Source organism: Emys orbicularis, chromosome 2 (genome assembly GCF_028017835.1).
Source record: "Emys orbicularis isolate rEmyOrb1 chromosome 2, rEmyOrb1.hap1, whole genome shotgun sequence".
Taxonomy (NCBI): domain Eukaryota; kingdom Metazoa; phylum Chordata; order Testudines; family Emydidae; genus Emys; species Emys orbicularis.
Window position 1 is genome coordinate 155,657,430 of NC_088684.1, and position 12,746 is coordinate 155,670,175.

At 44.3% G+C, this 12,746-nt stretch overlaps 1 protein-coding gene across 2 annotated transcripts in view; it reads right to left on the reverse strand.

Moving 5' to 3' along the window:
- Positions 1-2,340: 2,340 nt before the first annotated feature.
- The window catches only part of FBXL7 (F-box and leucine rich repeat protein 7), a 361,824-nt gene continuing 351,418 nt past the window's right edge, over positions 2,341-12,746 (reverse strand). For both annotated transcript variants that reach the window (XM_065400095.1, XM_065400096.1), the window contains one exon: positions 2,341-3,077. In XM_065400095.1, coding sequence (XP_065256167.1) covers positions 2,341-3,077 — 737 coding nt within the window. The remainder of the gene's footprint in view (positions 3,078-12,746) is intronic.

Genomic DNA, 12,746 nt, shown 5'->3' on the forward strand with positions numbered 1-12,746 from the left:
GCTTTATTTTACAGTGCTACTGTGCAGTCCCTATTATCCCCCAACAGTTATCCCCTTTTTAACCCGTTCCAGGGTCTCTTGGCCCTTGAGGCTCCCTTCCTGTGGTGAGGAGACAGAACTGTAGCCTGCTGTCCCCTCCCAGGCTAGCCTCCCCACTGAGTTTTGTTCAGGGCTTTTTTAGAGCCCTCCCAGCCTTCAGCCCAGCTGTCGCTGCTTAGCTCAGTCTATTGCAGTGAGCCAGCCCTCGTTAGGGCCTGCAGCTGGGCTCCCTGCTGGCTGCTTTGAGCCTCTGCCCCTGGCCTTTCTGCCTGAAAGCAGGGTTTAGCCAGCATTTTAGCAGGGCATTCAAGGGATTTCACCCCTGCCCTGCCACAGTTACCTTCAAGAATTTCTTGTTAATGTAATGATATACTGGCATTTGTTTCAAATACTTTATCACTCACCAGCTACATTTTGAGATCAAGTCAGATCAAGTGAGCGAAGGCAAATTATAAACAGATATGCGAGGCCATTACTACTGTCTCTTGTAATCTTTTCTGGAGGAAATCCTGAATTATAATTGACAGTGAGCTCTTAGTGAAATGTCCACTCACATATTAATGAACCAAAGAAAACTAAACTTTGGGAATATCTTAAGTCTCTCTCCCCATGTTCATCCAGAAGTTAACTGATTAGCTCAAATGACCATCCATATTTGTCAGTTACCAATATATTGCTTTATTTCTTGGTAGTAAATTAAGGCTTTATAGTGAGATTCACACAGTACAGGCCAATTGAAGGCATTAGAACCTTTAAAAACCATGTAGCAGTATTCATTCAATTTAGCATAGCCAGAAAGGTAGCAACTTTTTATAAACACTTAAATGTCACTAATGAGACCTCGAGTGCAAATGGCTCAGCCAAATTCACACCAACCTTGAGAATGAATTCAACAGCTTAACTCTCCTTGAGGACAGTGAAGAGAATAGCTAGCTGGGATAAAATCCACTGTGCAACCTCCTGAAAAATCAGCTTTGTAAAAAAAGGAAGCTAAACTGATGTTAGTTGACATAAAATGGCACCACTCCCTAACATACACCGATTAGTGACAGAGTGGTAATGAGGAGCTGTAAGAGCTTTTCCCCGCAATCATTTTGGCTCCTACCCCTCGTCTCTTTTGGACAGTATTATTTAATTCAGAGGGAACTGAAGGATGCTTAATGAGTTTGCCTATGAGACCACAATATCCTGCAAGTGAAAAAATACACAAACTGACAAATGGAGAAGCAATATGCACAGGCTAAAGAACTTTTCTCACAAGTAGGACACATCCTGCCAGCTTTGCCTTTTATACATTGTGTGAGTGTGGCTACAGATTATTTCCTTAGTGATTATGTATGTTCTTAAACACATGGATTTTCATTTCATCTCAGTGACATTATTAATATTGTCTGGAGATGATGCAGCTACTGTTCTATGAAAACCAGACAGAGCGTTTTCCTCCCCACATCTCTCTAGCAGAGACATTTACAGTGATTGAGCCTAACATATGAATCAGTTGTCAATCATGTGCAGGGGGCCTGCCTGAAAATATCATCACTTCTAATGAGTCTGGCTTTCAGATCTAAGGACTGGATGGAACTTGCCAGAAATAAGTGGGAAAGAACTTCCATCACAGACTTCTGGCAACTAATCATGAAATGATCACATGCTCAGGGAAGGAAGGGGACAATGAGTAGGGGGAAGCCTCAAAATTGATTGCATTGGCAAGAGAGAGCAGCTATACCAGTAACACCTGTTAGAATAACAGCCTTCAACCATATGAGGCAGTACTGATACTGCAATTCTTTACTCAACAATGGCCATTTCTTCAGTTGAAAGGAACATGGTTAAGGGACTTCCAAGAAGATGCTACTTAGACAAGGTGGTGTTGCATCAGCCATGTTGGAGGAATTTGGGGGGTGGGTTTTGAGACAAATAGTGCCTCTGCAGCTTCTTGAACACAGCTGGAGCTCAGATTTAATGCTGCTCAAGTTGCACCTCAAAGGGAGTGATTATGTGCTATTCCCTTTGGAGAGCTAGTTCAGGCTAGGAAAGCGTCAGGGCTACCAGGGGTATAGCACTGCCATGGTGCTGAGGAGTACTCATTTCTTTTAGGTTAAAGAAGCATCTCCACAGAGACCCAATCAAATAAAAAAGTGATAGTTTAAAACCAAAAATATTCTTTTAAAAAAACAAACCTCACCAGCACCATACAAGAAAGCTGACTCCCACAAGCCATACAGAGAAGAGCTAGGTACTGTATGTGGGAGCGTGGGTTTATACATCAATGTTTTTAATCAACAGGTGCAGAGTGTCCTTTCAGAAAAAAGCGGGGTTGGTGTGCTCAATAATACAGCGCTTGCAATGGCGTTTAACAAAACGCAGAGCGTCCACGGAAACCTCACAGTCCTGCACGTTCAGCATCTGCAGGTCAAAGCAGTTCGCAGCTACGATCTGTAGGCCCTGGCCTGTGATGCTCTCACATGACTTCAGGCTCAGGCGCTTCAAGTTGAAGCAGTTCAGGGCCAGAAACTCCAGGCCGGTGTCTGAGACCAGCGGGCACTTGCCAATATCCAACGATTTGAGTTTTGTGCAATTTTTGGCGAGGTACTCCACGCCATGGTCCGTGATGCCCTCGCAGCCCCGCGCATTGAGGTAGCGCAGCTTGCTGCAGTACTTGGCAATGTAACGGATGCCCACGTCTGTGATGCGACCGCAGTGTGCGATGCTGAGGTACCGCAGGCGCGACTCCAACTTGGCGATCTCCCGCATGCCGAAGTCGCTGACGAAGCGGCAGTCGCTCACGCTCAGCTCCTTGATGGATGTGCAGTAAATCATTAGGTAACGGAGGCCTTCATCGGTGATGCGGACACAGCGGCGCAGGTACAGATGAGTCAGTTGAGTGCAGTGTGCGGCGATGGTGTGCAGGCCTTCGTCCTCGAGCACAAAACAGTCTGTCATGTCCAGGTAGCGGATAGAGATCTGTTTGCCATGTAATGGGGACAGCTTGATGGAGGCTTCGCGGGTCAAACTAATGCATGTCACTTTGGAACAGCCTACATGGAAAAACACAATGTTAATAAGTTGCAAAGCAACTCCTCTGGCAGGATGGGGGAGGTTGGCGTGTAACTGCAGACCTCAACACACAGCTAGTTATGCAGGCATCTCAGTGCTGCCAGACCCCAGAAAGTACTCTGATGAAACAGACACTAGTCCAGCAGCCATTCATCTTAAATAACTCCACTGAAGTCAATAAAGTTACTCCAGTAATCTGAACAACATCAGAACTACAGAAGTGTGGTTTTGTCCATGTCCCAAATTAGGTCAGATCATAGCCCTCAATTTCTTTATGCAGGGACAGATTCTGATCTCTTACCCCAGCACAAATCCAGTAATGGTTTTGGACAGCACGGGGAGTACATTGCGCACTGTTCTCTGGGCTGTGGCGACGTCATCGCTGATTTATTTAGAGCATGTCTATGCTGCCCCGCAGTTCAAACTACAAATGTGAATACCAGTGTGCACTGAAGTGCTGCACTGTATTGCCCCCCTGTGGATACTGTGGGTGCAAATTAAAAGGTCCCTAGGTTACATTAATGTAGCCCTTTTCTGACAGGGAGATGTTAACACGAGCTAGCAACCTCTTAGTTTGTGCCCGTAGTGCAACATGGGGGAGCTACAGCTCAGCACTTCGGTGCACATGGCTATTCATACCCCCCCGAGTCCAAACCGTGGGGCAGTGTAGACATGCCCCCAATTGGCGTTCCAGCATCAGAGGCCATATTACGTTCAAGCGCTGCAAGAAACAAAAGGGAAACCTCCAGGCCCAGATGGGCTAATGTTTGGGGAACAGAAATGTATGGTCTGCCCTATTGATGCAAATCGGGCTAGTAACCAAGTGACACCCATCTAGCAACTGGATGACAATAATATTGTATATCATGGCATCTTACATTCAAACAACACAACCAGCCTGACCCAACACAACCAGTGGAGAAAATCTGGAAAATCACATGCAGCACTCAAATGCTAACCTCTGTCCTCTCCATTGTGATTCCCTTTCAAAGTACGTTATATTAAGCAGAGGACCTTTTATTTCTTATTTTCCATAATAAATAAATAATAATAATGCAGAGCACTAACCACCAGGCCAGCCAGCCATAGTACCAAACACAGAGTTACCAGGAATTCAATCCAGGGACCAGCTTCAGCCCTGACATGAACAGGTGCATTTCTCCCATTTACTCCTTCTCGGGGTCATGGGGAACTAAGGAGTGCAGCAGAGGAAGCATGGTCCTTCCCTGAGAGAGGGATGGGGTAGAGGAAGAAAGCACCAAGTGTCATCCTGAAGGCCATTAACTCTGTAGTGACACGTCTGGCCTGCTTACGGGCAGAGTGTTCCATTCTACAGTCTTTAGCCAAGGAAGACAGGACAATGTAGCACAGGCTCTCTGGGGTGTGAGGAAAAGTAAAGCAAGAAAATCAGTGTAGATGCCAGGAGGAAACAAGTAAAGCAGGGAAATTAGAGGTGGCATTAGAGCTGTAGGAACCTCAAAAATTGCCGGTTTGATTTATGCACTCATCATACTAGGTTTGCAGTGTGAGTTTTGATTTAGACTTTTGCTTTGGTCAAACAGATGCAAAGTTTAGCTGAAATCTCACCCAAAGTGCAAGTGGCAAGTACTGCACAGCACCGGGGGAAGCTTTAGGACCTTGAGACAGGGAGAACCGTTTTGATTAGTCAACAGTGTCCTCAGAAAATCAATACCCCTTTTTCCCTTTTAGATATTCTGGTTCATGTCCCTGCAGTTGATGGTGTGGTTTATAATGAGAACAAATGATCTAACCTGGAAGACTCAGAACAAACAAATGCATGCGCACGCACACGCACGCACACACGACGGATGCAAGGAGAGTTCCAAAGGGAAGCGATACAATTGGAGTTCAGCCATGTAAACATTCCTTAGACTAGACAACAGAAGATGGCACAGGGGCCTACTCCTCCAGTTGGGTCTGCACAAGTGGATGCTGGCAACCTGGCAGAGCCCCACTTATGTCAGTGGAGTTTGGCGTGAGCACGAGGGTCTGTCTGCACGAATCTGACTGCAGGAAAGTGGTATAAATGTGGACTCTTTACTAACAGATTAGGATTTATTTTTAAAATTAGGATAGTGAGAATGAAGGTCTGCAGACAGAGAGAAGGAGGAGAAGAAAATTCGGCCTGTTGAATATTTGAGAAAGAGGGACATATGAATGACTAATGCATTTCTGATATGAAAATGAAAAGGTTGAAAGTCTCCCCGCAGGGCTGGATTTACTGTACATGACCATGTGATCACAGTTTTGACAGGCTCAGCATCTCCTTGTTGTCTAGTTACTTTGGCTACAGCATATGGTATTTGATGGGAAGGGTGTTCAGAATGGTTCCACCAGAAGAAAAGAGTGCACGTTGATTATAGACTATTTTTTTTAAGTGAAGTGACATTTTTCTGGGTCTGTAACAATTTTTCTGTCCCAAATAATAAAGATGTAAAAACAAACCCTCATACAGCAAGATTTTTCCATAGAGGAAATGTAACTAATTTAAAAGGCAGGAGAAACTTCCAAGTGGAATGAAAGAACCTTGGCCAGTATATGTTAGATAATAGTTTGCAGTCAAGCTCAAACAGCTCCTGGAGTTATCTGAGGCCTGCTAAAGGAATGGATGTTGAGAGTTACAGAATTTATGTTGTGTAAAACTCCGATAGTTAATAGGGATGCCTGTTTTTGACATTAAAATATTGATATCTTATCAGTGCCAAAGAATAGCCCTTAAGAACAAAGAGACAGGCTGAATTAAACATATGGAAGTGAAATTCTTTGAATTAATTAGGTTTTCTTTTGGGTCAAAGAGATCCAGACTTTCATAGTCATATTGATAGACTATTTACTGTGACCAAGACTGCCACGGTCTCCATTATGTCACACTGCACACCCACCCAAGCTTTCATGCTTGTTACTACACTACACGTCATGTGTAGGCCCAAGCCTTTTTGTTTCAACTGCCCCTAGCATTTAATCATAGAGGAATCTCATTATTTTGGGCTAGATTTTGGCCAAGAGTCCATCAGAGTCCAGCTAGACACATTAGGTTCAGAGAGAGACTGCAGCTGTCGAAGCTGCCAGGAGAACATTACAACCAGAATTCCTCCTGGGGGCTCCCAGGCAGCACACTCTGGTGTGTGTCCTGCATCAGCCTTGAAGAAGGAGCATTCTCGCATCTCTATGCTCTACTAGTGCCGCCCTCACTCTTGGCCCCTTACAGGCACTTAGGTCCCACAGGGACTCTAGGAGATAAAAGCATTGAATCTCCCCATTAGGATCCCACCTAGTCCCTGTGCACAGGCTAAAGAGGGAGGGGAACCTCTTTGTACCCTCTCCCACTTGTGCACCTGCACAGAAGCTGACCAGAATTTGACCCTTGGCTCTTAAACACCGCTCATGCAAAGCTGCACATTTGCAGAGCACTTCTCCTATTTAGGCTGCAAGCTCCTTGGAACAGGGATCCCCTCTTACTCTGCTTGCCAAGATAAAAACATGAGAAAAGGGAGTGGATTATTGATGAGAAGATGGTAGGGACTGTGGTTTGAATAGAGCTATTGTTTGTACAGCCCAATCTTCCCCTCCAATCTCTCGGGTATCACCTATGAACCCTACACATGCTAATCCCCTTCTCTTCCCCTAAGCCCTGTTCTCCCCTCATCTCCCACATGACCTTTCTGGATCAGGGTGTCTCTTCCTGGTGACCCCCCAGAAACTCACAGGGGAGAAGCAGTTTCCTGATGGCCCAGATATTCGGTTAGCGGGCTACCTGTCCCTCAGATGATGGGGGCAGACCCAGTCCCACTTGAAATGGATGTAAAGAGAAATGGGAAACAGCAACTGGAAGGTCTAGGCTGGTTCCTAATGGTGACAGGAGATTTTTAAGGGAGCTTGCACTGTACATGAACCTGAATCTCCGTACGATCCAGATTTGGGAACCCCAACCTGCAAGGCCCTGACAGCCCTGGAGACACACATTAGAGCAGATCTGACATTCTCTCCAGTAGAGGGCACAGTTGTGAATTCACTAGACCACACATAGTTAAAAACATCTGAGGTAATTGCTGGCCCTATCGGGTTGCATTTGGTTTGTTTAGGTAGATGCATTTCACCTCCCTTTGCATGTGCCAGCAAGTACAGAGTAGTGTGCAAAGCATTTGAACAGTGACGTTACTCAGCAAGATCATTAGACAGCATGGCATACTGCCAAGCAGCCCTTCGCACACCATAGGCTGACAGTGAAGAGGAGGTAAAAATAACATTCAGCCATCGAGAGGAAGGAGAAATAATGGGATCCTGTTTTCGAAGCACTTTCACAAGTACCCTATATAACAAATGCTTTGAAAATTAATTTAGAAGTGGGCTCAAGTCAAACCCCAGAGCAGAATGCTCCTGAGCTCCAAAAACAAAGGCTATCTAAAGATGCAAAACCCAGTTCTGGATTTTAAGCACCCCCAAAGTTCAAGAGCATTGGTTTAGCCCTCTATAGAGGTTAGGGCTATTCTGAAACGTCTGATGTTCAAATACAACCTTTCTACCATACGAATATTATAACTAGTTAGTTTAATATTATAACCCTCCATTTCACACATGGGTAATTTAAACCAAAGAGGCTAAAGGTTTCATATTAAGCAACACAATTACATCTTAGCTATTATGCTGACAATTAGTCAGACAGCTCCCGCTCACTTCCCTTTATTAAACCTCTCTCAGTTACCACGAACAGCCTTGTTTACTTACACTGTACTGGGAAAACCATGGAACTGATTGTACACAGAGTTGCCAAATGCACAATTTCTCCTGTTTGTTTGGATGTTTCATGCAGCAACACAGCAAAGAAGAACATCTTCAAAATAGGAAGATGTGACTGGAAGGCCACAAAAATTGGCAGGGGAACTCGGGCTCCTTTGGAAACCCCAGCGTTTGTCAGTTTCCAAAAATGAGTTAAAAGTAGCTCCTTCTTCTGCTCCTGCCTCTAAAGAAGTTGGGCACCTAACTCCTTAAGGCTCTTTTGTGTCCTTTTAAGGGACTTTCCAGTCAACTGGGATTTGCATCTGGGATTCTCCAAGATTACAGTGGGAGTCACTACTGGAGCCAGGAACTCTAGCATTCTAATCTCTGCTCTCAGTTCACTGAGCCAGGAGACCTGTGTGGTCTGAGCACAGGCCTGCACATCCAATTCATTGCATGCTTTTCCTTTGCTCTTTGGACTAATCTTGCACCACTGAATGTAACTGGAATTTTCCTCTTGATTCAATGGTGATAGGATCAGGCCAATGTGTTATGAAGGCTTCACCATGGAGTCTGATGAATGCCATTTAAATGAATTATTAAAGCAAAGTTACAAGAAAACATTAACCTAGTACATTGTACATTACTTATTCAGGATCAGGTTAATACTCAAAGAACCTGGCTCAAGATTCTGGCTTGCTGGCTGGGGAGCCCCCCTCTCCTGACTACACTAAACAGGGGGGACCAAATTTCTAAATACCTATCCTCTTTTTGGAGCTTCTCTTGTGCACATATTTGGTGTGAAAGCTTTTCCATTACAAGGACAATCCATATTTTACTATCCCACAATTCCATAGGAGGAGGGAGGAGGTCACATTTTTCCAGTAATGTGTAATACAATGTCTAGCTGCTAACAATAAAAAAGAAATTAATTTTACTGGCTCCTTTACTGGAGCATTAAGTAAGCAGGTCCAGGGATCTCTAGGAAGCTGGCATTTTGTCATAAGAATCTCTTTCATTTCCTTGCAAGTGGTCATAGGGTCACAACCACCACACGTGCAAGTATGTTTCCCTTTCCCCACAACCCCCCACAGAATGCCTCTTAGTAGCACAAATATGATTGCTCTTAACTGGAGTCAAATGCCATCTATACAATAATTTATAAAAAAAAAATTTAGGAGCTACACAACTTGAAGAAAGTATATCCCCTTTCCGATCTAGTGACCCATTAATCCAGATCAATTTCTTTTTGTCCAAATCTGTCTCCCATCTTTCATCTGGGTTTATGCCTATCAAAGCATTTTTCAATCAAAATTATATGCATCTTAGAAATTAAACATTTTGTTCCAGCTTGCTCCTGGGCTAACTCCTCAAATGTGGTTAAGATCTATATAGAGCTGCCGCATATCCAGATTTCACAATAAAATGTTTGATTTGTAAATACTGAGAATACAGGATCTTTATATTATTTATATTATTACATATCTCTTGGTCTGATTGCAAACCAGGACTCAGGAACAGCTGTCCGAACTGAGCATTCTCAGCTCTTACCTGCAACAAAGAGTAATTTCCTAGGGATAAATTCCTGATTATTAATGCAAGTAAATAAGGGAGAAGGCCACTGTGACAGAAATGTAAAAAATTTCTCCAAAGCTGCTAAGGTGGTCTGGATGAAAAGGGGATTTTTTATTTCTGATCACCTACATTTCTTTTTAACCCAACAATTACTATGAATAGCTATATTTGGGCTCCAGTCTTATTTGAGTTATACCCAGTGTTTGGATGATCTATTGTTAATCCAACTGATCTAATATTTTAATTGTCATGTGATGAGTGCTATTTTTATGTCTGAGTGGGAGCATGCTCTGCAGTAACAATCCTTACAAAAATAAATACAGAGAAACTAGTGGTTAACTACATTTTATATTTGTATCATGCTTTTTCTCCCAAGGCATTTCAATTACACACACATTCGATCACTGAAGTGCAGACACTTATGGTGCACACCTCTAGAAACTAAGGCTCCCTATATCACTTTCCATAAATTGTAGAGATTTAACTTGATCTTTAATGTCCATACAGAGTAGACAGGGCCTCCTCTTTTAAGGTCAACCCATAAGATTCCCCCTGGCTAAGCTGCATGGCATTTGGTTTATCTACCTAAAGAATATGAAGGGCTGAGTTCACAATGAATAGGGTTACCATATTTCCACAATCAAAAAAGAGGACACTAGGGTGGGGGGTGGGGGGGGGGAGAGCCTCGCTCTTGCCCCGCCCCTATCCACTCCCTCCCACTTCCCACCCCCTGACTGCCCCCCTCAGAACCCCCAACCCCCCCTGCTCCTTGTCCCCTGACTGCCCCCCTCCTGGGACCCCTGCCACTAACTGCCCCCTAGGATCCCACCCCCTATCTAAGCCTCCCTGCTTCTTGTCCCCTGACTGCCCCCTCCTGAGAACCCCCCACCCTAACTGCCCCCCTAGGACCCTACCTGTCCCCTGACTGCCCCGACCCTTATCCACACCCCCACCCCATATTCACACCCCCGCCCCCAGACAGACCCCCGGGACTCCACGCCCTATCCAACCGCTCCCCGCCCCCTGACAGGACCCCCAGAACTCCCGACCCATCCAACCCCCTCTGCTCCCTGCCTGCCTCAACCCCTCTCCACACCCCCGCCCCGACAGCCCCCCCAGAACCCCTGACCCATCCAATCCCCCCATCTCTCTGTCCCTTGACTGCCCCCTCCAGAAACTCCCTGGCCCCCTTACCCTGCCACTCAGAACAGCATGTGGCTGCGCTCCCCAGCGCAACACACAACCCGGTCCCTGCCCCCGCACAGTGCTGCCAGAGCGGGGCGCTGGGCAGCAGGGGAGGGGGAGCAGGGGAGGAGGAGAAGGGGGGGAGGAGCTGGCTTCAGTGTTGTCAACTCTTATTTTATCATGAGTTCCACAAACTTTTCTTTCTGGAGCAATGTCCGGTTGAGCATTGGCTCACCAGGCAGCTGCTTCTTCACCAGTACAGCTAACATTTGTACTGGATGGAAATCAAGTATAACTGATTATTGCTGTAATCTTACTAGGAGCTTTCAAGCAAGCTGATAAACTGTCACTTGTTTGTAATTTGATCTAGTCACCATCAAAAACATATGGAAGCATTTTTTAAAATGCCTGAGTGGTGAGGTTTGTAGGATATTTGCAAAGTTAATGTAAACCTCTTAAACATAAGATTTCCTGACATTTTCATTTTATGGACGTTCCCATGATACTGTGCGAGTTTTATGATTAAAATAAGCATTTAATAATAGAATGGCCACCTGATATAAACTTCACAGAGAATGCCAAGATAAAATCTTGTTTTTTTAAAAAAAGTGTTATTACACATATTTATCTGTGTACTTGCCTGTAACTATGTCTAGAAATCAGAGTTAAAAACCTCTTACCTGTGTTGCTATTAATTATTACAATTCTTCATGTACTTATTTCAGCTGAACTCCTAGAACTTGGTCTAAATTCTACTCTTAGTTGCACTAGTGTAAGTTCATGTACATCAATGAAGTCACTCCAGTTTTATACTGATGTAACTAAAGAGAGAGAAGAGACCAAATTCTGCTGTCAGTCAATCTTCTCCCCATATCTCGGACTGATTTACTATCAGCCTCTTCCTGCTCCTTTGGCAATTTCACTTCTTTGGATACAAGAAAATCTTCATCTGTAACTCTGGGCATTTGGAACAGTCCACCTGTTTTTAAATTTAGTATGAAAGTGTCCGCTCATATTTGCATAGACTCTAGTTTTCCTTTCCTTCTGCTTTCATTTTTAACTGTAATTCTATTTAACTATGCACAGTATGGTACACAGTATGTAAGAAGATGCTATAAAAATATAGTTGCACTGTATTGTTCAGAAATAATTTTAAAATCCACTTTATTTTTCAGTACCTTTGGCATTCAGGCCAAATCCTAAAGTCATTCCTCTAGTAAAAGATCCATCAGGTCTGATTCTGAACTCAGACTGATGTGACTTCATTGGCTTTAATTAGTTTATGTGAGTTAAAATCCCACTGAAATCAATGGTCCTAATTCTGCTCTGAATAAAGGTTGACGGCTTTCAGCTTCCACTGAAGTTAGTTGCAGAAGTACTTAGGACCTCATGGGTCCAGGCCCCAGGGCACGGCCTGTGTTTACTTTTGTGGATCACTCAGTTTGTGGGGGTGGTGGTGACGGGACGGGACAGAAAGACTGTTTCATTTCTAGTTACTTCCATTTCCTGGGTCACACACACACTGGTCCAGTGCTGAGGGTTAAGGACTTTAGCTCTGCAGATGAATGTTTAAATGAAACACAAGGCAACCTTGACTGACACATTTTATATTTCTAGTTCTATTTTTGTAGGGGATCTTAGCCACATTTTTCATCCTGGTGGACTTTGTAGAGAGAGACAATGTGGATGAGGTAATATCTGTTGGTGAGAGAGACAAGCATTCCAGCTTGCACAGAGCTCTTCAGGTCTGTGAAAGTTACTCAGAGTATCACAGCTAAATACAAGGTTTGAACAGATTGTTTAGCATAAGTAGTTAACACATATTTCAAGGGACCAATCAAGGTGAAGTGGCCCATTAATATCCTTCCAGTCATAAAGAGGAAAGGAAAGGGGGGGGGGCAAGCAGCTGGGGGGGGGGTGTTAGTGGGTTATGGATTGTTGTAATAAGCCATAAATCCAGTTTCTCTATTCAGTCCATGATTTTTAGTGTCTAGCGAAGTTATGAATTTAAGCTCCCGTCGACACAGCTACTACCTCTCGTGGGGATGGATTAACTACCCTGACGGGAGAAGCTCTCCCACTGGCATAGTGGCATCTTCACTGAAGCGCTGCAGCAGCACAGCTGCACCAGTGCAATGTTTTAAGTGTAGACC